This window comes from Camelina sativa, chromosome 15 (genome assembly GCF_030686135.1).
Source record: "Camelina sativa cultivar CO46 ecotype springtype chromosome 15, ASM3068613v1".
Lineage (NCBI taxonomy): Eukaryota > Viridiplantae > Streptophyta > Magnoliopsida > Brassicales > Brassicaceae > Camelina > Camelina sativa.
Genome location: NC_141894.1, coordinates 6,636,344 through 6,660,814, shown reverse-complemented (window position 1 = coordinate 6,660,814; position 24,471 = coordinate 6,636,344). Strand labels below are relative to the sequence as shown.

At 36.9% G+C, this 24,471-nt stretch overlaps 7 protein-coding genes, 1 long non-coding RNA gene, 1 other non-coding gene and 2 pseudogenes across 14 annotated transcripts; 5 read left to right on the top strand and 6 right to left on the bottom strand.

Moving 5' to 3' along the window:
* Positions 1-2,167: 2,167 nt before the first annotated feature.
* Positions 2,168-4,655, top strand: LOC104745752 (bidirectional sugar transporter SWEET2). The gene is made up of 6 exons (XM_010467081.3): positions 2,168-2,689; positions 3,139-3,175; positions 3,277-3,493; positions 3,593-3,751; positions 3,838-3,957; positions 4,046-4,655. Exons 1-6 carry the CDS (start codon positions 2,629-2,631, stop codon positions 4,160-4,162), a joined length of 711 nt encoding a protein of 236 aa, XP_010465383.1. The 5' UTR covers positions 2,168-2,628; the 3' UTR covers positions 4,163-4,655.
* Positions 4,604-5,732, bottom strand: LOC104745751 (uncharacterized). The gene is made up of 2 exons (XM_010467079.3): positions 5,035-5,732; positions 4,604-4,955 (listed from the first exon to the last, which is right to left on the bottom strand). Exons 1-2 carry the CDS (start codon positions 5,491-5,493, stop codon positions 4,908-4,910), a joined length of 507 nt encoding a protein of 168 aa, XP_010465381.2. The 5' UTR covers positions 5,494-5,732; the 3' UTR covers positions 4,604-4,907.
* A 446-nt stretch (positions 5,733-6,178) lies between these two features.
* Positions 6,179-8,292, top strand: LOC104745748 (protein FLX-like 1). Of its 2 annotated transcripts, none has more exons than XM_010467075.3 (5): positions 6,179-6,380; positions 6,505-7,139; positions 7,223-7,386; positions 7,544-7,629; positions 8,010-8,292. In XM_010467075.3, the coding sequence occupies exons 2-5, from the start codon at positions 6,508-6,510 to the stop codon at positions 8,148-8,150; spliced, it is 1,023 nt and encodes a 340-aa protein (XP_010465377.2). In that variant the 5' UTR covers positions 6,179-6,380; positions 6,505-6,507; the 3' UTR covers positions 8,151-8,292. The 2 variants fall into 2 exon arrangements, with proteins under 2 accessions (XP_010465377.2, XP_010465376.2); XM_010467074.3 differs by having other exon boundaries at positions 6,198-6,380; positions 6,460-7,139.
* Positions 8,293-8,623: 331 nt separating this feature from the next.
* On the top strand, positions 8,624-10,009 carry LOC104745749 (uncharacterized). 2 transcript variants are annotated; one of them, XM_019237053.2, is made up of 2 exons: positions 8,624-9,601; positions 9,720-10,009. In XM_019237053.2, exons 1-2 carry the CDS (start codon positions 8,624-8,626, stop codon positions 9,765-9,767), a joined length of 1,026 nt encoding a protein of 341 aa, XP_019092598.2. In that variant the 3' UTR covers positions 9,768-10,009. The 2 variants fall into 2 exon arrangements, with proteins under 2 accessions (XP_019092598.2, XP_019092597.2); XM_019237052.2 differs by having other exon boundaries at positions 9,714-10,009.
* Positions 10,010-10,082: 73 nt separating this feature from the next.
* LOC109129250 (uncharacterized) lies at positions 10,083-10,696 on the bottom strand. The gene is made up of 2 exons (XR_002035478.2): positions 10,416-10,696; positions 10,083-10,325 (listed from the first exon to the last, which is right to left on the bottom strand). It is a non-coding gene; the product is annotated as an uncharacterized LOC109129250 (long non-coding RNA).
* On the bottom strand, positions 10,535-10,637 carry LOC147926324 (U6 spliceosomal RNA). The gene has a single exon (XR_015583030.1). It is a non-coding gene; the product is annotated as a U6 spliceosomal RNA (small nuclear RNA).
* A 149-nt stretch (positions 10,697-10,845) lies between the features above and the next one.
* On the top strand, positions 10,846-12,960 carry LOC104745747 (pentatricopeptide repeat-containing protein At3g14730). Its single transcript, XM_087487641.1, is given in 2 exon segments — positions 10,846-10,902; positions 10,905-12,960. Coding segments are annotated over 2 exon segments (1,974 nt in total). The 5' UTR covers positions 10,846-10,871; the 3' UTR covers positions 12,848-12,960.
* A 187-nt stretch (positions 12,961-13,147) lies between these two features.
* On the bottom strand, positions 13,148-16,875 carry LOC104745746 (mitogen-activated protein kinase 19). Its single transcript, XM_010467067.3, has 10 exons — positions 16,221-16,875; positions 15,709-16,117; positions 15,489-15,616; positions 15,327-15,386; positions 14,896-15,045; positions 14,651-14,806; positions 14,298-14,506; positions 14,086-14,187; positions 13,826-13,986; positions 13,148-13,681 (listed from the first exon to the last, which is right to left on the bottom strand). The coding sequence occupies exons 1-10, from the start codon at positions 16,245-16,247 to the stop codon at positions 13,284-13,286; spliced, it is 1,800 nt and encodes a 599-aa protein (XP_010465369.1). The 5' UTR covers positions 16,248-16,875; the 3' UTR covers positions 13,148-13,283.
* Positions 16,876-19,202: 2,327 nt separating this feature from the next.
* Positions 19,203-22,173, bottom strand: LOC104745745 (F-box/FBD/LRR-repeat protein At3g14710). 2 transcript variants are annotated; one of them, XM_010467065.3, is made up of 4 exons: positions 21,941-22,173; positions 19,984-20,916; positions 19,749-19,889; positions 19,203-19,642 (listed from the first exon to the last, which is right to left on the bottom strand). In XM_010467065.3, exons 2-4 carry the CDS (start codon positions 20,899-20,901, stop codon positions 19,364-19,366), a joined length of 1,338 nt encoding a protein of 445 aa, XP_010465367.1. In that variant the 5' UTR covers positions 20,902-20,916; positions 21,941-22,173; the 3' UTR covers positions 19,203-19,363. The 2 variants fall into 2 exon arrangements, with proteins under 2 accessions (XP_010465367.1, XP_087343768.1); XM_087487642.1 differs by lacking the exon at positions 21,941-22,173 and having other exon boundaries at positions 19,984-20,985.
* LOC104745744 (SART-1 family protein DOT2-like) lies at positions 20,944-22,062 on the bottom strand (annotated as a pseudogene). The gene is made up of 2 exons (XR_015581742.1): positions 21,941-22,062; positions 20,944-21,775 (listed from the first exon to the last, which is right to left on the bottom strand). The product of XR_015581742.1 is annotated as an SART-1 family protein DOT2-like (transcript).
* Positions 22,174-22,439: 266 nt separating the features above from the next.
* Positions 22,440-23,721, top strand: LOC104748196 (enhanced ethylene response protein 5 pseudogene; annotated as a pseudogene). Its single transcript, XR_015582781.1, has one exon. The product of XR_015582781.1 is annotated as an enhanced ethylene response protein 5 pseudogene (transcript).
* The last annotated feature ends 750 nt before the right edge of the window (positions 23,722-24,471 follow it).

The window sequence follows — 24,471 nt, the reverse complement described above, 5'->3', positions numbered from 1 at the left end:
TTTATTTTCGAAAGATCACGTATATGGTTCCAAATATCTAGAATCACAATAATACCAATTTATTTTCACAGATTTTATTGATAAACCACATCAATAAAAAAATTATTAAAGGATAAAATATACTCTCAATCATAAAAAAAAAATCTCGCTAATTTAACAAGATCGTGATCTTCAGGATTTTATTCTATTTATTAAAAATTAAACCTTAATGCTAGAGCACGGGTTAAAATTCCTTTTATTTATATTATATTTTTAGAATAAATATAATTTATATGATTGATTTTAAAAGTTTTAAGGTCCTAATCTAGCATTAATCGTGATCTTCAGGATCATATTTTATTCTAAAATTATAATATAAATAAAATAAATTTTAACCCGTGCATTAGCACGGATCTTAATCTAATCTAGTTTCCCTTTTTAAAAACCAAGACATGCATCGAGGGCGGAAAAAAAAATTATAACAAATTGCAAAAGTCTCCTAATGACTTTTCTTTTGCTTAATTCACGTGTTTTTCTGGTTGATCCAGTTGATATTTCTAAGTAAACGTTATTATAGAAGTACTCACCGGAAATCTGAATCGTATAATTTTCTGAAAACTGGATAAGCTTAACCACTTGATTACTCGTGTACATAAATGTTTTGCATAGGTTACCGATAGTGACTACATAAGGGCTCTATTTTAATTTGATTGCAAATAAAGGAGTATACTTAAAAACTAATCCGCGTGATGAATAATAAACGTGTCACAACTCACAACATAAAAGTCAAACCTATTGAACACACACATATATATATTTTCGGAAGTTATCGCTGCTATCTAATTTTCAATTATAAATGGTTTGGAATCATTGGTTCACCAATATAAAGTAGCAAAAGAGACACAATACTTGCGTTATTACGTTAATTAGATTTAATGATTGATTGTCCCACGCTTTGTTAAACAGATCGCGTGGCTTCGCATCCTTCGCTTATAACGTAGGTCATCAGTGACATGGCTTAATAAACTATTCAATCAGTATTTTGACTTCAATAATATTGATTAAGAAAAATCTAATGATTTAGTGGGGGTTTTCTAAACAATATACGGTATATTTCTACTTTCTAGTACTCTTTCACAAATAGTGTCATTCTGATATTTTTCACACAAATTAAGAAAATATTGAAATATACATATATGCTCTTATTTAATAGATTATTTTAGTTATAATTAAGAGTAAAATTATGAAATCTAAGATAAAAGATGCATTGAAAATATAAAATAATGTATTGGAATTGTAAAGTGAAACTCTTTGTGAAACAAAGAAAAATCTCCAGAATAACACTCTTTTTGAAACGGAGGGAATATTATTTTATTTCGATCTCATATTCGTATTCACTCGCTTACGTACGCAAGTTATAATTTCACATACCGTCGTCGATGATAAATTCACAGAACGGTAATTGTTCTTAACTGTAATGTTGAGCGCGTCTCGCATGGTTTAGGAACGTGCTGACCAGATGAGATCCTGAAACAATATTGAGATTGTGATGGTTTCCTTGAAAACAAATATGGGAGTTGTTCTCTCGAGGGGTTGCTAATTAATTCTCTATAAGAAAGAAGGAAAAAAAAAAAAAAACCATGCAACTAGTCAAAAACACTGTAGTTTACGTGACTCTCATTGGAGATTTATAAATCTATGCTTAATAATAAAAATGGTATAAAAGTGTGATTTACGTGTTCCACTAGATTTTTTCATCCTCTGTCAGGGTTTAAGATTGTGATGAGTGACTCAGAGCGAGACACATGCATCACAACTCAAGACAGCTTGTTGACGTAGAGAACACACGACCACCAAATTAAATGTTAATTATAATTACTATTATATTCTTCTTCATTTAAAAAAAAAAAAAAAAACCTTGTGTGAAAGAATGTCAAACGTAGACCACAAAAAAAGCTCAATCCAAAACGAAAAGAAATGATTGGTCAGCAGACAGCAACTATCAGATAACCAAATGGAAATCTATCGATATCGAAAAATAAATCAAGTTGGGATCCATGTGGACGGTGAGCAATGTTAATTAACTGTCTCTCTTATAGGCATGATTTTTCAAACCTTTGGAGTCTTTTCAAACCTTATACAGTACATTCTAATAAGAACAAAACATTACATTTAATGCATAATCAACGGAGACAATCAGACAAGCAAGTCTATTACTCAAAGATCACGTTTTTGAAAATTACTGATGTATTTTTTTTTATGTATTTCTTAGTAAATAAATAATATATAATTATATAAATTTATTTTTCTGTTCGACCCAGCAAAGTAGATAGTATATAACTTTACGACACTTTTTTGTTTTAATTTATTTTGTAAGATAGTAGAGAGCAGTCGACAAAGCCAAATCTGGACCGCATATATATAGTCGTACAGATTGAGTGTAAAGCTCATTACCTTTTTAAGGGAAGTCTTCTTTTTTGGTTTCAGCTGGGTTCCAGTTTCATTTCTATAAGAAGATATCTCTTAAGACATCTCTCGTCTCTATTAATTCTCTGTTTTGCGTTTTAATCCGTTTTCATAAGAACAGAACAGAAACAGAGCAAGAAACTAAAAAAAAAAAAAACAGAGTTTAAGACAGAGAAGTCTCTCATGGATGTATATACTTTCAATGTTTCTTTATCTCTGTGTAAAGATGTTGCCGGAATCGCAGGTAATCTATATATTTTTATTCACTGCTTTTTTTGTTTCTTTTCTTTTTTTTGGTTTAAAATTTAATTTGGTGAATCTTCAATATTTAAATTCCATTTTTTATATATATAAAATATGTAAGTAGATCTGGCGTAGGTTCCATTCCATTATTGATATCCCCAATTCAGTAGATTTGTTTGGCCAGTTTTGGTCTGTAACTTTCTACTTCTAGGCACTGAAACAACGTTAATAAGTAACAAAATGTTCTCTGATCATTTTTCTTGTGAATTCAAGAACTCTGATTCTTTAGAAACAGAATTGTGATGCAATTTATAAACATGGATATAACAAAACAAAAAAAAACATGGATATAAATTTTTTTTTTTTTTTTTTGAACTAAAGGATATAAATTTTTTTTTCCTATCCGTTATAATATCACTTATCACTGTTTCATTGTTCTTCTGTGTTCAGGCAACATATTTGCATTTGGGCTATTCGTTTCACCAATGTGAGTTCCTCTTTTTCACTTACCAAACTTGCTCATTGGTTGTATCAAACATAAGTTTTCTTATCTATGGACTTCACTGATATCTGTCTTTTTTTTTTCAGGCCAACGTTTAGGAGAATCATGAGGAACAAATCTACAGAGCAATTCTCGGGTTTACCATACATTTACGCTCTCGTAAACTGCTTGATATGCCTTTGGTATGGCACACCTTTCATATCACACAGCAATACTATGCTTATGACTGTGAATTCTGTTGGAGCCACTTTTCAGCTTTGCTACATTATCCTCTTCATCATGCACACAGACAAGAAGAACAAGGTTTCTACTTTTGATTGCCTGACCTTGTATGCTCTCTGCCAAAAAAAAATTGGTGTTTCTTTAGTGACTCTAGCTAATCAACATTTTTTATCATGGCAGATGAAGATGCTTGCTTTGCTTTTTGTGGTGTTTGCTGTGGTTGGATTGATTGTAGCTGGAAGTTTGCAGATACCTGACCAGCTCACACGATGGTACTTTGTCGGGTTCTTGAGCTGCGGTTCTCTTGTCTCGATGTCTGCCTCGCCTTTGTTTGTTATAGTAAGTTCCCAAACAAATGTGAACGAATCTTTTCAAAATGTGTAGGTTTCTTGATTGCCTGTGCCTGACATGTGTGCTCTTTGCAGAACCTAGTGATTCGGACTAAGAGCGTTGAGTTCATGCCTTTTTATCTCTCTCTATCGACTTTCTTGATGAGTGCTTCCTTCTTACTTTACGGGTTATTCAACAGTGACGCCTTTGTTTATGTAAGTTACTCTACAATAGTTGCTTTTACAATCTGTGTTTTTCTCATTAGAGTACTAACAAAATTTCTTGTTTTTTTTCTCAACTCAGATACCAAATGGAATAGGAACTATTCTTGGTATAGTGCAGCTGGCTTTGTACTGTTACTACCACAGGAATTCTATAGCAGAAGAAACAAAAGAGCCTCTGATTGTATCTTATGTGTGAAATTAGCACAAACACTGAGGGGAAAAAAAAACACCTCAGGAAATGTGGTGACATACAGATTCTTTGTTTGTTATTGTTGTTGTCTACTTTGTATAGCTTCTTGTAACCATCGCGGCTTTCGTTCTCTCATGGCGTGAAGATGTTTATCCTCTCGTGCTTCTCGTCATGATCCAAGGGTGGAGTTTGTTTTCCAGTTTTGATGGCTCTAATAAATTGCTGAAGATTATCTGAAGACAAATGACAGATTCACTAGTGTGGGTTTTTATTTGTTTGTGTGATGCAAATCTACATGGTGGGATCGATTTGAAGAACTAGGTTCATATACTGTTTGCTTTTCTTTTTATTTTTTTGTAGAAATTCTATTTGTTTGTGCATAAGATTTTGTTTATTTGAGATGTAATCATTGGTGGGTTGATTTGAAGAGCGAGTGTCCATATATTGTTTGTTTGGTGAATATTATTCCATTTCATAAGAACTCTTCTTTCTTTGTCCACACCAAGCAATCAATAATACAAATACACAAATTTGCTAGCAAATCTTTTGTTCATAATAAGATTAAGCTACTCTTTGTCTCTCTAATAAGCAAACAAGAACACAAGAAAGGAAAGAACATTTGCATCTACATCATATAGGACATTGTTTTCAGAAACATATTTCTTCCGCACTCATAATCTGACCTTTCATCGGGGTTTTAACCTGTAGTACACGAAACTTTCAAGAGACTTCCTTGCAGGGAAAACCATTGTTACAGCAAATCTCTCAGAGTTGTTCTTACCATAGAGCTCTGTTTTACCTACAAAACAACAATGGCAAGAACTTAGTTATAACAGAAAAATTTGTCGTTAAATCTAAAGGAGTAAACTAACACTCACTTGTTCTTGAAGTTGAGGATGATGACGAGGAAGGCCACATTCATCATACAATATAAGACCGCTAAACCGCGGTAATTCACATTTCTCACCCATCAGAATCGGTCGCTTCCAAACCGGATCAACCGCATTAAGACTCCTTTCTTTAGCTGCAAGCAATGGAGGCGGCCTTAGCGTTTCCATCTCCATCCACTTGGCTCCAGAGCTCCAACAAAACGAACCCATCAATGTTCTCTTCACTTTACTCCACTTACATTCTCTCTTTTCCTCCATAGCTCTCGATACAACCGCTGCTTCGAACGCCCACTCCGCGTCTGCTACTTGCTTCCCTCGAGAATTGCGGTTAAGAAACGCTGCGGCTATGCAGAGTAGCGTTACTGCAGCCGCTGTTCCGACCAAGATCACAACTGCTTCTTTGGTTGTTAGATTCAGTTTCTCCTCCAACTTCCACAAGGCTTCCATTGTTTGCTAAATTTAGGGTCTTTTTTAGGGGTCTATCTGTAGTAAGAGCAGCAAAGTATATAGGTGAAAATGGTGAGCTTCATGTGAATACCACCGTTATTCATCATTATGATATATTATATATAACCCATCAATCAAAACTTTCGTCTCTCTCACCTTGACGATTCATTGTGTTTTGAGTATTGATGTCATTGTGGTATTAAATTCATCCGTTGTAGTCTACGTAACGGACACTAAACAAAGTTATTGCTGCCTACAAAGAAAATTAAATATAACATTTGTCATTGTAGTCGTATGATTGTTACGTTTTGTATGATTGTAAGGTTTTGGAAAGTTGTGTAAACCTTACGTATCATTTTAAGTTGAGAGTCGACTAGCTTAAAAAATGAAATAATTTTTGACGATTTGACGGTTAATTAAATGATTTGTTATAGGAGTATATCTTATGGGAATCTTATATTCACGGTATAGCTAGTGGGGACAGAAGGTGTTTATGACATCACGAGCCACATAACGTTGTCTATTCATGTTCTTGTTGGTGTGTGGACCTATTGGACCTGTCATGGTGCCACCAATTAAAGACGAGAAGTGGAGTAAATTGTAAAAAACCGAAATAATTGGGTAGTATTGATAAAAAGGTAAACATCACAGAGAAATACTGTAAATCCGGAAAATATCAAGGACTAGTTCTGAAAATAACTATTATTAAGCGAACGAACCTCCGCTTTATCAATTTCCGGCGAATTGGAAATTTTGAAGGTTTTTGATTTCTTCAGAGCAAATCGGAGTTGTTACAGTTGAGGGAACGCTCTAAGTTGATCGATCCTCAATTTGATAAACAAGGCGTTATCTCAGGAACCCTAATTTGTTTTTGTTCATCGTCGAAGGTCAGTGCGTGATTCTGAGTTTGTAAACCTTTTCGTTCTCGAATTTGTTGCTTGACTATGTAAACGAACACCGTTCCAGGAATTGAGATTATAGTTTTGAAACGTTCTGGTTTAAACGATTAAGGTAATGTCTGGAAGAAATCGTGGACCTCCTCCACCTTCGATGAAAGGTGGCTCTTACAGTGGCTTACAACCTCCGGTTCATCAACAACCGCCTTTCGTTAGAGGCTTAGGAGGAGGAGGAGGAGGACCAGTGCCTCCTCCTCCTCATCCTTCTATGATTGATGATGGTAGGGAAGCTCAGTTTAGAGTTGATGCAAGAGGTCTTCCTCCACAGTTTTCAATCATGGAGGATCGTCTCGCTGCTCAGAACCAAGATGTTCAGGGTTTACTTGCTGATAACCAGACGGTTGCTGCTATTCATGTGGCGTTGAATCAAGAACTTGAAGTTGCTCAGCATGAGTTGCAGAGAATTATGCATTACATTGATTCATTGAGAGCTGAGGAAGAGATCATGATGAGGGAGATGTATGATAAATCTATGCGGTCTGAGATGGAACTGCGTGAGGTTGATGCTATGCGAGGTGAGATTCAGAAGATTCGGGTGGATATTAAAGAGTTGACTTCTGGTAGGCAAGAACTTAACAGCCAGGTTCATGTGATGACTCAAGATTTGGCTAGACTTACATCAGATTTGCAGCAGATACCAACACTAACTGCAGAAATTGAGAACACAAAGCAAGAGTTGCAAAGAGCAAGGTTAGACCAGTTTTCGTTTTTAAGATTTGCCTTTGTGTTCATCTGGATGTTAGTATGTTGATGCTGTGATTTCTGTTTTGTAGAGCGGCTATTGATTATGAGAAGAAAGGATATGCGGAAAATTACGAGCACGGCAAAATTATGGAGCATAAATTAGTTGCAATGGCTCGGGAACTGGAGAAGCTTCGAGCAGAGATTGCTAACTCAGAGTCGAGGGCTCATGCAACTGCCCCTGTTGGGAATCCTGGTATCATAATCTTTAATAATCACAAACCTTTAAAATTAGTCATCACAGTGCCTATTCAATGCACAAGTAATAGGTGAAAATAATTACTAGGAATATACAGTGGAGCTACAGTTGAATGCATGTGCCGATGTTAAGCAAAAACATGTTTTTTGACCAGGTGGAGTTGCTTATGGTGGTGGCTATGGGAATCCTGAGGCTGGGTATCCTGTGAATCCTTATCAACCCAACTATGTCATGAATCCAGTAAGTTAAAGAAAGCTTTTATCTCTTTTTACTAAGTAGATCAGTAGATGATATGTCTGAACTCACCATAGTTCTGTCTAGACAGTTTCACACTAAGTGTTTGAACTTTGAATCTTGGACATGAACCGGAACTTCAGTAGCCAATAGTACAGCCTAAAGTTTGAACAAGTCAATCTAGTGTGAAGAGAACAGAGAACTGGATCAATCTATTTGTTAGACGAATCTCGAGTCAACAATGTGAGCTGTGTAGTCGATGAAACCTGTGACAGAATATGTTACTGAAACAACAACTATCTTCACATATCTCATGGTCTTGTAGTTTTAGGTGCATACATTTATTATACACATCTAAAGTAATGTTGATGACAATGCTGGTTCAGGCACAAGCAGGCGTTGTTGGCTATTATCCTCCTCCTTACGGACCACCGCAGGCTGCGTGGGCTGGTGGCTACGATCCGCAGCAACACCAACAGCAGCCACAAGGACAACAAGGACAACAAGGACAACAAGGACATCGATGATAAATTCGTCCATTTTTCCAGCAACTCTCATGAAATTTCTTTTTGTAAGTTTACTCTGATTATTGAGGATGATGCATATAAATTGCAAGTGATAATGAACAAGCAGCAAATACAGCGTTGTTAGTTAAGAAAAAACATAAAAGCCCAATACAGTTTTATAAAAAGAATAAGCCCAGCAACATCTAAAACAGGCCGAGTTAAGACCCATAAGAAATCTCACCTCCCTCTACCCTCGCACGCTCTTATAAAAAAACAATTGGCGGGTAATTCTAAATTTTTATAATTTCGGTTTTGGGTGAAACGAAAAAGAAAGAAGAAAATTTTAAAAAACAGAACCAATTTCAGAAATTTGGCGCACAGATAAACAATTGGCGGGCAAATATCATTTTCGTTTTGCCTTTAATTCATCGGAGATCTAACGACTGTTCATTCATTCATTCAGACACAGACACACAGATCTGAAACTAGAAGCCATGGATGCTGCTGCTCAGTATCAAGATCTACCTCCTCTCAAAAGATACAGACTGATACAGCGAGATCTCGAAGCTGCGCAACAGAACCAACCAGAGGCGAAGTCGTCGTTGCAGTTGCCGGCCAAGAAGAGAAAGCAGACTCGTGTCGACTACGACGAAGACACCGAGAACTCTAACCCTACCTATCATTGTCTTCCGGCGAAGAAAAGGATCTGGGCGGTTGATCCTGATCTGCTCTCCGGTAACCCCTTTTCGTCTTTTGATCTGAATATTGAGTATAAGCCTTCTGTTGAGGAGAGTTCAGTTGAGAAAAAGTCAACTCTAGTTGTTGAATCGAGTCTAGAGGTAGAAGAAGGTGATGATGATAAAGAGAATATAGATCCTCTAGGGAATGTAAAAGTATTGGATCTAGAAGGTAGAGAAGAAGTAGTAGAAGATGAAGATGGGATTATGTGTGCTGTTTGTCAAAGTACAGATGGTGATCCAACGAATCCAATTGTGTTCTGTGATGGTTGTGATTTGATGGTTCATGCTTCTTGTTATGGGAATCCTCTTGTTAAGGCTATACCAGAAGGTGATTGGTTTTGTAGTCAGTGTATGTCTTCGAAGAAGAATCGAGAGAAGGTTTTGTCTTGCTGTTTGTGTACAACTAAAGGTGGAGCGATGAAACCTACGAATGATGGTCGATGGGCTCACATTACTTGTGCGTTGTTTGTGCCTGAGGTTTACTTTGAGGATCCTGAAGGAAGGGAAGGGATTTGTTGTAGTGAGGTACCGAGTAGGAGATGGAAAGATAGGTGTTATTTGTGTAAGGTTAGGCGTGGGTGTGTTATTGAGTGTTCGGAGATGAGGTGTCAGTTGGCTTTTCATGTTACTTGTGGGTTGAAGGAGGATCTTTGTATTGAGTATCGTGAAGGCAAGAAGACTTGTGGTCTTGTTGTTGGTTTCTGCAATGAGCATACCAAACTATGGGAAAAGGTAATATTTTATATCAAAGTTTCTCTAGTTTGTTTTTGATCTGTTTAGTTGTGTATGTATGTGTAGTGTAGGGCTCAGTTTTTGAATTTGATGATAAGGTTTTGTTTGTCAGCAACAGGAAAGTGGGAAGTACAAGATTGTTGCTAGAGAAGAAGATAAAAAGTAGGAGAAAGCTCGAGGGCCATGATCACCATGCTTTTGCTTGCAACTCTGAAGCTTCCACTCATGTACTTTTGAATTTTTTTTTCTTCTGATTTTTATTGTTATCTGATAAGTGAGAGTAGCCCTGGTGCTAAATGCTGTCAAAGTTTATGCTATTCTGAAAAAGCTATGTTATGTTTAATCTTTTGGTCAATCTTATTCCATTCTTGTTGTATTTTTAAAGTTTTCAACCACCAATTTTTCAAAGAGGTAGAGCTAGTCTTGATGATAGGCCAGGCCTTGATTCTCTTGTTCCAAAATAAAATACTTGTCTTCTCTCTTTAAAATATCAAATATTTTGTCATTTCTTTGGGAATCAATAATAACACATTAACACCAACCTAAAAAAAAAAAAAAAAAAAGCCAAAAGAAGATTTTTTACATACAACATTACTTATTCAGAAACTCCTCTGACTAGACGCTAATAGTAAAGAAATGGTTTCGTTGGTTTACCCTTAACCGGAACCTCTCTCAATTCAATTCGTACACGTAATCAGAAACAAAACTCTCCGACCATCAGGAACTGAAACAACAAACCAATCAGATTGTCTGAGCTATCTTATAAGTTCACTGCAGGTCGAATTTTTAGGATTACAGAAACCAGTAATCTTACTTTTTTCACGCAGATCTTGCATCCAAAACATCACTTGTGATTCACAAAATGGGGAAAAAGATAGAAATCGAACAGAGGAAGAAGAGATCGATCTTGGAGATTTAGAATTAGAGGAAAAAAAAAATTTGGACCATTTCTCGATTTGTGCGTGTCATCCTTGCGCAGGGGCCATGCTAATCTTCTCTGTATCGTTCCAATTTTATCGGATGTCCCCGAAGGGACAATCATATACTCGACTCTATCCTTACTTAAACACAGCCTCTTTTCTTCAGCTACGCGATGTGGGACAAATTGCTACTGTGTTTAGTTTAAATGGGCCTGTCTGCCTCTCTTCATGGGCCTTTTTCTTTATTATTTCACATCCGTTCGAGCTATTTTCTTATAACACAGAGCTTTTTTATACTAAAATATATAAAAGCTTAATTTCAAATATAATCGTCGGAACAAAAAAAAACAATGACCGTTTTGATTCAACGGATCGAGATTCAATGTCTGTCGGAACTTTAAGGTTGCTCTCACGAAACCCAGATTTATTCGCAGCTACAATAAAGCCTTCTTCTGCTTCAGCTGCATTATTATATTCAACAGTTTCTGTACAAATCGAAGAACACCCGAAGAGATACGAGTACCACAATGTTGCTACATGTATCGCCGCGTTACAACGGTGTGCGCAGCGCAACGATTACGTTTCCGGCGAACAGATCCATGGTTTCATGGTTAGAAAAAGGTTTCTCGAAGATTCTCCACGCGCCGTCACGAGCCTCGTCAACATGTATGCCAAGTGTGGTCTTATGCGGCGTGCGGTGACGGTCTTTGCCGGATCTGAACGCGATGTGTTTGGTTATAACGCTTTGATTTCTGGGTTTGTGGTGAATGGGTTTCCTTTGGATGCGATGGAGATGTATAGAGAAATGAGAGCTAATGGGATTTTGCCTGATAAGTATACGTTTCCTAGTTTGCTTAAAGGAAGCGATGCTATGGAGGTTTATGATGTTAAGAAGGTTCATGGGTTAGCGTTTAAACTTGGGTTTGATTCTGATTGTTATGTTGGGAGTGGTTTGGTTACTTCTTATTCGAAGTTCAAGTCAGTGGAAGATGCTCAGAAAGTGTTCGACGAATTGCCTGAGAGAGATGACAGTGTGCTTTGGAATGCTTTGGTCAATGGTTATTCACAGATTTTTAGATTTGAGGATGCTTTGATAGTCTTTAGTAAAATGCGTGAAGAAGGTGTAGGTCTAAGTAGGCATACGATTACAAGCGTCTTGTCAGGTTTTACTGTGTCAGGGGATCTTGACAACGGTAGGTCAATCCATGGTCTTGCGGTGAAAACGGGATCTGATTCTGATATTGTTGTGTCAAATGCGTTGATTGATATGTATGGAAAGAGTAAGCGGCTAGAAGAGGCAATTAGTATATTTGAAGCAATGGATGAGAGAGATATATTTACTTGGAACTCTGTTTTATGTGTTCATGACTACTCTGGTGATCATGATGGAACCTTGGCTCTTTTCAAAAGGATGCTATGTTCTGGAACCCGACCTGATATTGTTACATTGACAACTGTTCTGCCCACTTGCGGTCGTCTAGCTGCATTGAAGCAAGGCAGAGAGATTCATGGCTACATGATCGTCAATGGACTTCTAAACCGTAATTCCAATACTGAATTCTTCATACATAACTCTTTAATGGATATGTACGTGAAATGTGGGGACTTGAGGGACGCTCGGATGGTTTTCGACTCGATGAGGGTTAAAGACTCTGCTTCTTGGAATATCATGATCAATGGTTATGGTGTACAGAGCTGCGGTGAGTTGGCTTTGGATATGTTTTCCTGCATGTGCAGAGCCGGTGTCAAACCCGATGAAATCACATTCGTTGGGTTACTACAAGCGTGTAGCCACTCAGGCTTTGTGAACGAAGGGAGAAGTTTTTTGGCTCAGATGGAGACAGTATATAACATTATCCCAACAAGTGATCACTACGCTTGTGTAATAGACATGCTTGGCCGTGCAGACAAGCTAGAGGAAGCATATGAGTTAGCAATATCAATACCCGTTTGCGATAATCCTGTAGTCTGGAGGTCAATACTGTCATCTTGTCGTCTTCACGGGAACAATGATCTCGCACTATTGGCAGGAAAGCGGCTAAGTGAGCTCGAGCCAGAGCATTGCGGTGGTTATGTATTAATGTCTAATATTCTTGTGGAAGCTGGGAAGTACGAGCAAGTGTTGGACGTTAGAGAGACAATGAGACAGCAGAATGTGAAGAAGACACCAGGTTGCAGCTGGATTACGCTCAAGAACGATGTTCACACGTTCTTTACCGGGGATCGGACTCACCCAGAATTGAAATCTGTCCACGCTTGGTTAAACCTATTGATTTCTCATATGCATGGTAATGAGTCTATGATGCTCGACCACTTATTTGTGTAGACATCAGATCTTTTTGTAACCATTGAGTATAATTTACTATTTATGTTCTGTGAAAGACAATAGTTTACGGACTAAAAAAAAAATTAAAAATCTAATCAATTGGGACTTGTAAATTCTTTGGCCATTCCTCTGTGTCATTAGCCAAGAGGCCAATTTGGATTAACATTGATTTATTATTTGTAGTCCTTTATTCATAAAAGGCCAAAATCTTAAATCTTTTCCAACAAGAAATCACCTGGATGATCCAAGCTTACCGGAGCAGTTTCCAAGAGCACATTAGGCTTCAGCCGAGACATTTGGTGGGGTTAAAACTGAACCATTTTTATTACAATCTCAAATGTGTTCAAATCAGGCTTCGATCGAATAATACTTACAATACATAACAACTAACGAGAGGAGTTTCTGGCAATAGCCAACAGCGCCAATGTGCTAAATTCTAAGACATGCCATACCCAACTGCGCCCACGTTCCGGTGTGCTGCTACTGCAACCGCGGCAGCTCCAGCAGGACCAAATTGGGATTGTGCCTGCAACAGCTTAGCATCAATACCCACCTTGTGCTGTGATTGGACATAAGGGTTTGGGTTCAGCTCAGCTGGCTTCACGGAGTTGCATTGGGAGGGGACAAACTGCGGTTTTGGTTGAGAAGAAACAGTTGTACCACCGTGCTTCTCTTGGTTCATGGAGTTAGGATGGAAGAAATAGTTAGGAGATACCGTCTGTGGAGGGAGTACCGTGCTTCTGTAATATGATGTCCTTGCATCATAGGACGACTCTTTGAGGTTTCTGTCATTTTCATAAGTTACAGATGATTCCACAACACGGCCTGGTCTACCTGTTAGACATATAGAAGGCGGTTGACTTTGAGAACAATACTGTGCATCAATTTGTGATATTAACTAAAGATAGAAGATTGCTACAATTTTTCAGCCCCAGCGAAAAAGTCAAATAATTTCAGAAATTAACTTGGGTAATTTACCTGATGGTACTCTTGGTGGAGGCCCTAAAGGTCTAGTTGAATATGCTGAAGTTGATGGAACTATTCCATTTCTTGGAGGCTCGGAAGGAACGCGTCGAGTGTCTGATGCATTCAAAATGGGTTGAGCGTTCGAGTTTACTGCACTGGAGTGAACTGTAGATCTACGAAGATGAAGAGGTAAATATTAATCACAACTGCAATACTGAATCAACAGAGACATATATTCAGTAAAATTGTTATGAATGGATGAGAAAACATACCGTGGAAGTGAAGTATGCTTCCTCTCTGGAGGTATGACTGGCCCACTTTTGCCACTATTTTCCTCTAGGTACGCAAATTGTTTCCTCAAGTGACCGATGGCACTGCAATTGAAAATACAATCAATCAGCGAAAATGAATAACGACAGAGTGTAGTGCTATTTTGCTACGAAAGGAAGACATGACTATGTTTAAAAGAGGAAGAAGTAACAACCTAGGATATAGAAAACTTGAGCTTTCAGAGTTCATATAATCCTTGAGCAGCTGCGGATGGTATTCTAGTATCTCCCTGTATATTAGTTCTCTGATGTCATCCTTTGTCAACCTTCTTCTTTCAAACTCAAATTCCATCTTCGAGATCGGCTGACAAGAAGGTTCTCTTTCAACCTTAGCAAGACACTTAAAGTAAGGATCAGCCAACGCCTGTCAAAAAACATCAGAGTGTTAACACCACCAATTTAAGGAGCTGAAATATGAACAACAGCTTACTGCACTAAAAGGAAGTCAGTTGTTCTAATATAAAGGGTTGAAAGAAGCTATTCACAAGAGAAATGACAGAACACGCACCTCTGCAGCAGTCGGTCTGTCCTTTGGATCAAAAGCCAACAGTCTTTGCAAAAGGCGCAATGCTAAAGGATCTGCGTTAGGAAATTTTTGCGAAAAGGGGACAAGATTTTTCTTCCTCATTTCGTTCAAATATTTTCTAGCCTTTTCATTTCGAACCTACATTAGAGACAATATTATTAGTTATCCATTTCTCCTCCCCGCAAAAGTAAAAAGAATTTGGTAATGTGGAAGCAGAAGGAACATACTCCAGCAATGGTCTCTGATTTTGGTGTGCCAAGAAGATCTGTAATTAAGTCTAACTGATGGACGACACTTTTTCCAGGAAACAAAGGTTTCCCTGTTAACACCTCAGCAAAGATGCAGCCAATGCTCCAAATGTCAATTGCTGGAGTGTACTGCCAAAGATAAAAACTGCATATCAGAATATTGAGCGAATAATTCTGAAACAAGTGCCTAGGCTGCCTTAGGTTTTTAAATCTCCGGGAGAGTTCAAATCCTGCCTGAGCAAAAATTATGACCATATGCGGGTTCATTCTATCCAACAGGGCACAAGTCGAACTTGTAGAGTACTAGACATATATCTAACACTCTCTACCACACAGATTTCTACACCAAACCTATAACTTTACAATCACAGAGAAACAGGGAACAAGCATATAAGAAGAATTACAACTACCTTAGAACAGAATGATCCACAGAGCTCAGGTGCCCTGTACCATCTTGTGGCAACATAATCCTGGAACATAAAAAAAGAGAAGGAAGTTCAAAAAAACTGGACAGTGATTACCAGAACTAAATGAACAGTTGACAGCAAAAATGTGTAGATAAGGGTGCATACCGTCCAAAAGACTGTTGTAGGTGTATCATTAAACGCCACTCTTGCTAGTCCAAAGTCACAGACCTTCAACTTGCAGTTCGCATTGGCCAATATGTTCTTCGGTTTAAGATCACGATGGTAAACATTAGCTGCCCATCCAGAAAGAATCCAGTTAAGTACGAACTACCGCAAAATCATCTGAGTGAGGGAAAAAGAAAAAAGATAAAGAATATTTTGTCACCTGTATGCATATACTTCAAAGCACGAAGCATTTGGTAAAGAAAAAACTGATGGTGCTCACGAGTCAAATCATCATTAGCTTTGATGACTTGGTGAAGATCAGATTCCATAAGCTCAAACACAACATATATATCTTTGAACTCTCTTTTAGAAGGCGGCAACATAATGCTTTTGATTTCAACGATATCAGGATGCCTCAAGAGCCTAAGAAGCTTAACCTCACGGAGGATACGGAGAGCATCAGAGACATGTTCAAAGACATCATTAATCTTCTTAATAGCAACTTTCTCTCCAGTATGTGTATCAATAGCAGCACAAACAACTCCATAGCTTCCTTTCCCAATAACTTCAAGAATCCTATAACGGTTAGCATCACCATACTCTGTAAAAAACTCCACCTCCTTCATGTTCTGTACAAATTAGTCCCAACAAAAAGAATCGTAAGATCTCTGATGAATCACATTCAGTAAAAAGGGTACTCAGATTCAACAAAGAAAGCTATAAGAAACGAACCTTCTTCTCCTGACCTTGTTGCATCATCCTCTTCCGAAAGATTGAATTTTTTTTTGTAATTTTTCACAGCAACCAAACCAAACAACACCAGAAGGAACCAATACCGTTCAACAACCCTTATCGTCTTCTCTCCTCAAAAAAATCAAAACTTTAAGAACCCCTTTCAGTGATCTCGGTAAAGATCGCAAATTTAACAATAAACAAAAAAAATATATGAGTGAATCAAAGAAAATGGCGATTCTTCGATGTACACAAAATCCCAGAAACCAAAACCCGATCGAGAATTTTAATTTTTTTTTTTTTCTGATTACTAGAGAAAAACCCCTAGATTCTCTCACAAGAACTCCCCAAAAACCCAGACGGACTCAAAAGCGAAAGAGAGATGAGAAAATCTAGAGATCTTCAAGATCGAGCGATCGGAGAGAAAAGATTGATAGACAACCACAACTAACACCAACAAAAATCTCTAATAAGATGAGAAATGGTTTGTTTATATATATATATACAAAAAATCCAAAGATGTGATTTTTATTTTATTTAATTTTATTTGTATTCTAATTTTTTTTTTTTTGTTTCCTCTCCAAATAATAATTAAAAAATATAGAATACATATATCTTTCTAAAATTAGTAATTTTCGTGGTACTAATTGGGTACGGGGGGGGACAGGTCACGAGGGAACCGAATGGTATTAATCGTAATTTACTACAAACTCTGAGGTTTAGTAGGTTTGGTTAGGTCCACTGTCGGTGGTGTGATCTTTTTCAAATTGACCCGTTGTAAGGCAACTACCGATGATCAACCCCGACCCTTTTTTTAATAATACTATTATTTTACTAGTATATTTTCTATGTTGCAATTCTCAAACTTCACCTACTCCTTTTCTTAAAAATTAGTATAAAATTCGTGTGGTTAAATTGAAATTTTTTTTTATTTTTTTCACAGCTAATCTTACCAAAACAAGAGTTGTTTGGTTGATCTCTCTGTCATTGATTGTTCAGTCAATTAATATGCTTATTTAACAATGTATATCTATATAGATTAGAACATAATAATGAATTTAGGATAAGTTTACTACTTATGTAGCCGTAAAACTTACCTAATCATAGATAAGATAACGTTTCACATGTACATTACACATGGCGGAATTTAATACTATGATATGAGAGAACACTTTTTTGAGTTTTCTTAAAGTTGTTTTATACTATAATATATTAGTAGTAATTACGATTACATTTTGAATAAATTGGGGGAAGACTTAAGTGTCAAAAAAAAAAAAAAAAAATTAAGATAATGACTTCTAGCAAGCGACCCTTGCTGTTGTTGTTGCCGCTACAACGTTAAGATCAAAGGCAATAAAAGATTGCAAGTCTCATTTGGTATCCGCTTTGATGAAGATAACAAAAAAAAAGTGAGAAAAACATTATAATAGCTGGTATCAAGGTCAATTATACTAATTTATTTGATTAAACTTTTAAAATAATACTCGAAGAGACAAAAGTTATATATTAAGATTGAACTCAATGTTGTATTATGCATGCCCATTCAAAGTTTAATTAATTTATATGGTTTATATACTTTGTTGAGTTAATTATGTTAAACTTATATGGTTTACTCTAAGTTTAATTATTAAAGACTTGGATTTTAATGTAATTTGAACAATTTTAGATTTTTTTTATAACATATGGGTGAGATGTAAAGTCGGTCCATTAGCTAAAAGCATGAAAAAGACATGTATTATTTGCATATTATATAATAGATGATCTCGAATCTTAAGCCACAAAAAAAAAAATAGCATATCATATTATAAATGTAGGGCAAGGTGTCATCTAAGTAATAATATTTTAACATTTAAACAAAAGTTGATCTTTCATTTTCCATCACGCTTTCTTCGTTCCGGTGACCCTTTTTTTTTTTAAGTTATAAAATCTACAATACAACTATACAAGGTGTCAAACTTTTTTAATTAAGCTATACATCAATATGTAGTATATATTTGAAACGTGGTAGTCGGTATAATAATATTAAAATTATAGATGACTACACAGGGAAAAAAAAAATGGCTCTGATGTAGTCTAAATTGGTGCATAAAAGTAAAACTCGAGTATGTTCCCATACATTTGGGAGTTGCTTAAAATAATATGCAACCGTAGAACTTCAACATATATGTGTTCATCGTTTTAAGTTTTCAGTTTTAGTTTTTTGAACATAAAATATACGAATCCGGTTTCGTGACCTCGATCCGAAATTAATTTTCAATGATTAAAAAGTTAGTTTATACTACAGTAGTAATTAGTTTGCTCTGGCTTTTAACTAAAACCCCAATAAAAATTTATCAGTTAACTAGATATATAGTAACTGATAACATATTAACATACTAACAATAAATTAAACCAACGTATAGGACAGAAGTTCATCTAGCTAGAATGATCATCAATTACCGTTTTTGTTTTGTTTTTCTATCCACTATAGTTACGGCTCAAAATAGCACAGTTGACACAAATCGACCACATAAAACATAACTTTTGTTAGATTTGGCTTTACTCTAAAGTGGTGTAATTATAAGAACCGAAATATCTCCGCCAAGCAGATTTTTGTTTTGTTTGTTTGGTGGCCTTCTAAAATCAACGAACCTAATTTATAGTTCAATATTAAAAACACATCACCATCAAAATTATTATGATGCTAAATAAGTTTGTGTCACCACCTATAATAACATCAAATAAAATAAAAGTATCTTTTACACATAACTCCAAAACAACTTTTTCAATCTTTTAGACCAGCAAAACAGAGGACCATATTGGATTTATGAGATTTTGTCTAATATTTATATTACTGTACAAAATATTAGTCGAGTTGATAAAAGAAGACAAATATTGGATGCTGCATCATATACTAATAAATCATAATATTAGTGCAAAGAAGAGTGGTCCACTGAGAGTGGCATAAGAAGTTGCATGTGGTTGAGGGCACATCAACACTTGTTTCTGTCTTTAAACCTTGTCCAAAAGGCATATTCTTTTCTTTCAATCAGAGAATCCACAGAGAACATAATTTCAAAGTTTAAGTGAGAATCGAAGTAAAGATCATATAACTTTGCCGTAACCCACAAGGAACTGCGAATTGCAAAAGGTTTAAATTTTGGTCATTCGAAAAAGACAGAGGCATGAGGTGAGGCTTTTGGATAAGACAAGATCTGTGCTTTAGCTTCTTCTGTGATCGGATTGGGCGAGGAAAGGATGACTGATCCAAGAATCCCAGCGTTCTCCATCACGCACCTCAACACTGATGTCTGCAGCCTGTTTGGCTTAAAATTCCTGATTTGCAGGACCTTGAGCATTGTTCTAATGCAGTCCGGGGATTCTTCTGAACGTAGTTCCTTCAATAACTTTTCAGTAGGGGATGAACGAGGAGATGTCAGGTCCTGCAGGTTAGTTTCACCGGAAAGGCAAGTTCAAAAGAGGAGAAAAGATATTGGTGTCACAACTCACAACATTAGATATTATTAGTAGGACATGTATATGACTTACGCGGATGCTGAGCATTTCGAGTATTGGTGCGGCTTCGAGGAACTGTGTTAATGTAAAATATCGTGTCATGTCGTATATCAAATGCAGGTAAACCAACTGTCTGAATTTGGGTACTTTTAACACATGAAAATCCTTGCTAAGCTAAGAAGGACGCCGAGACAAAGAGTTGTGTGAGTGAACTGAGCCATGAAAAGCTTTGAAAATTAAGTTAAGAGGAAGATGTAATGTAACTAACCTCGAGCCCCAAACTCTTCACGCACGTGAAGCTACTTAGAAACTTCTTGGACCAATGTGATCTTCTGAGGGCAAGATAAGCTTCAGGTAAAGATGGTGGAAAAGAAAGAAGAATCTTCCGGGAATCGTTCCCGGAGAATGTGATTTTCTCAAGGTTTGAAGCTAACACCCTGATCTTACACACTTGAGAAGCATTTGGTACGTGTACAGAGGTACACTTGAACATCTCAAAGATCCTGAGCAATGGAGAATCTAGGATCACAGTATCGGTTCTAAAGCAGCGGCAATAAGATGCTTCAAAAGTTTCCAAGACAGGGAAGTTCAGAACGAGGTTCGTTGAGACGGAAGACAAGTTGAAGATTCTAGCATCCTCGAGACTCAAGAACTTAAGATTAGGGAGAAGAGCTGGAGCCGAAATGTCTAGAATGCTCTTTGTACGAAGCCTTAACTCCACAAGAGAACCAAAACTAGGAAAGAGTGGTGAAAAGTTTACACTGTCAAGTTCGTGGCAAATGATAACAAGTCTCTGAAGGTTGCGCTTTAGAACTTCTGACAACCACGAGATTAGAAAAGCCTCATCGTAAGAATTAACAGAACGTAGATAGAAACTGTTAATAGGATGACTTCCAATGTTTCCAATCACACGATCAACAAAGTCAGTAAATCGAGAATCAGTCGGATCCCTATGAATTTTATCATCAAACTGTAACTCTGTGATGCTTGTCCACATGTTCCTCCATGACTTTGACAACACAGAAGTACTAACAGCTTCAACAGTTAGAAGATGGCTTAGAATTCTGCTAACAATACTCTCATGCAAGCTGCTGAACTTATCTTCAAAGTTCTGATCACTGCATAGGCGAGCCTTCTTGGAAGATGGAACCTTCACTAAACACGCTTGTTTTGTCTCGGGATGCATTGAAATTGGTTTTCCCTGATCATCAAGCAATGGAATTATAGGTGAAAAAAAAAACCAATGTATTATTATTGATGTAAAAAACATACAAAAAACCTTGAAACTATTAAGCAAAATACCAAATCTATGAAGTTTTTTTAATTTAAAATAATGCCAATGAGATCATCGTTTTGTAAAAGTCTATGTAAAGAGAAGTTTTTATCAAGACTAGAGAACAATGTAAGGACTCTTCAATACGGCATGAACTTCTCTCATTCTCTCCACAGTTCTCTGGGAAGACTCCATCTGTTTTGCCTTATCTTCGTGCTTCTTCTCCCGTTTCTCTTGCTTCCTCTTCCCAGGTTGCTTCCCATGGAATCCATGACAGAGTGCTCGATAAGCTTCTTTCTGAGTCAATGTCCTTCCCCACTTGTCAACCCTGTGAATCTGTATATCCTTAAATCCATCTCAGAATCTGTCATCTTGATCATCATCATGATGCTTGTCCTTAACACCTACAACAAGCTTGCTTTCCCCTCCTTTGAAAGTACCTTGCTCTCTAAGACGGTTCAACGCGCCAGATAATCCAGTTCCCACATCAACCTCACGCATCATCCCATCTCTAAAACCACTAGAATGATCATCAATCTCTTCATCAGCTTTGGAACAAACCCTTTCAAACCTATCTTTCTCCTCTCTTGAACAACCAAGGTTATTATTATGGTCCACATGATCACTTATTAGTCTCTCTGATGAATCAGACCTCTCTGTCTCCTCTATTAACGAACCGAGACCGAGACCTTGACCATGATCATCTTTATCTAGAGCAATATTTATAACCAGTTTCTTATTCTTCTTCATCGAAACATTCTTCGTAGCTAAGTTGAACTGAGACATCCTTATCAAAAACCCCGATGATGAGACAGAAACGTAAACGATACCGAGAAAATTCAAAAAGCTTATATATAATTAGAGATCTAGGGTTTATTATTTGACCTAATTAATTCTCCTGCCTAATTTGGAATCCTAAACAAGAAGAGGAAAAAAAAAATAACTTGAATACCTTTATGGTTAGGTCTGTATATTGAGAATGGATGATCACAAAGAACACAATCTCCAGATTCCAACTTCAAATCACATGAAATTCACCGATCGATTTCGTAACAGCAAACGATGTTATCGAGGTTGATCTCTACCTAGCTAAAGGATTGACCAAGAAGCCCAAATTGACAAAGGCAATTTCGGTGGGCTGACTAGAAGAATTTTCTCGAGCGGATGGATACTATTTAGATATATGAAAACTGAATTCCACGTCAAGGTCCATTATATTATTCGATAATATCAAATAGTATTATTTTTAAGAAAATAATAATAAAATCAATTAAAGTAGTCATAAAATAAAATTTAAAAATGTAAAAATAGAAAAGGAAATTATCAATATAAAAGAAGAAAATGTTATATTCGTTGTTTTCCTTTTTTTGTTTCCTCTACTTAACCACAAGAATCGAAGACTTCGATTTCGTTTCTCTCTGAAATCATAAGTTAGAAAAAGAAGAAGAAGAAGAAGAAGAAGGTGACAACAATGGCTTACGTTAGTATGGGTGAAGCTCACAGGCGAATCACTGAATACTTAAACCGTTTCTGCGACGCCGTTTCGTACCAAGACTCTTCTACACTTTGCCGTCTCCTCTCTTTCTCATCCAATTCTCCACCTCTTCTCTCACTCGCCGATGCACTCAACCTCTTCCAGGATGCTAGCAGCAGTTTGATTAGACAGTCTGATAAATTCTCTGAATACGGCGAGATTTTGGCTCCTTTGTTTCGTTCTCTACAAAGTTACCGAGTTGGGAATCTAGTCGAAGCATACCTTGCTTTCGACAAGTTTTCCAATGCATTTGTTCAGGAGTTTCGTAATTGGGAATCTGCTTGGGCATTGGAAGCTCTGCATGTTGTTTGTTATGAAATTCGGGTTCTTGCGGAAAAGGCTGATCATAAAGAGTTAACTTGTAATGGAAAGTCTCCCGAGAAATTAAAAGCAGCTGGATCTCTTCTCATGAAAGTTTTTGGACTTCTTGCAGCTGGGAAAGGTCCAAAACGACTCGGAGCATTATATGTGACATGTCAATTGTTCAAGACCTACTTTAAGCTTGGAACCGTCAATCTGTGTCCAAGTGTAATAAGAAGTATTGAAACTGCTCGGATATTTGACTTTGAGGAGTTTCCAAGAAGAGACAAGGTCACATACATGTATTACACCGGACGATTAGAAGTCTTCAACGAAAATTTTCTTGCTGCGGATACAAAGCTATCATATGCCTTGCAATATTGCAACCCCAAAAGAGAAGGGAATATAAGGATGATATTGAAGTATTTGATACCCGTGAAACTTTCAATAGGAGTTATACCGAAAGATGATGAGCTCTTGCAAAATTATAATCTTCATGAGTACACAAAGATTGTGCAAGCTCTGCGAAAGGGTGATCTCAGGCTTCTCCGGCATGCTCTTCAAGAACATGAAGACCGGTTCTTGAGGTCGGGTGTGTATCTTGTCTTGGAAAAGCTAGAGCTCCAAGTCTACCAGAGACTTATGAAGAAAATTTATATCATCCAGAAGCAGAGTGATCCAGCGAGAGCGCACCAGCTGAAGCTTGAAGTGATTGCCAAAGCACTAAGATGGCTAGAAATGGACATGGATCTCGACGAGGTGGAATGTATAATGACGATATTGATACACAAGAACCTTGTGAAAGGTTATTTAGCGCACAAGAGCAAAGTGGTAGTTCTAAGCAAGCAAAATCCTTTCCCTAAACTAAACGGGAAGCCGGTTGGCTCATAGATTATATATATAAAGTACCTTCACGACTCACGAGCATGCCCTGCGAACTGCGGGCTTATTTTTGTTGTTGTATCAAGAAACCAATATTGCTTAATCATCTCATTATTGTTTTTATTGATGATATTGTCTGGTCGATTTTATTTAGCAAAAGGAATGTTAGAAAAGTAAAAAAAAAAAAAAAAGAAGAAAATGTCATAACAATCTTTCCAATTTTTTTTTTCTTTTGTTTAAAGATCTTCTAGTTCCAAAAATAAAGCAGAAGAAAATGGGGAACAAAAAATTCAATTAATTTGGAAGTACTACTTACACGTACAGTGAAAGTATCCACTATTGAAGCTGAAATATCGTATGGCCTTGTTTATATAACTGCTACCAAAAGCAGTACGATCGAGCTAGAGAGATCACATCCGCAGAAAGACTCACTAGCCAATGGGAGTGTATGCGGCTTCTGAAATTCATAAACTCTATCTGTTGAAAACTTGTTTCATCTTCCCTGATGATTGGACCAAGCCATGCATGCATGTGAAGAAAGTCCTTCATGTTGTTCCACACTTCACACACAACAAAACATAAAAATCAGTTCTAGAAAATTGGCCTTATTTTTTTAGCGTCCCATGTTCTGCTACATTTGACAGTTGTAAACGCAAAAAGAATCAAAAGCTGTGATAATTATCAGGAAACATACATACGGTGAGTGTGGAGCATGTTTAAGGTTACAGGCATGACACGTGGGATGATATCATTTGTTAGATTGATGT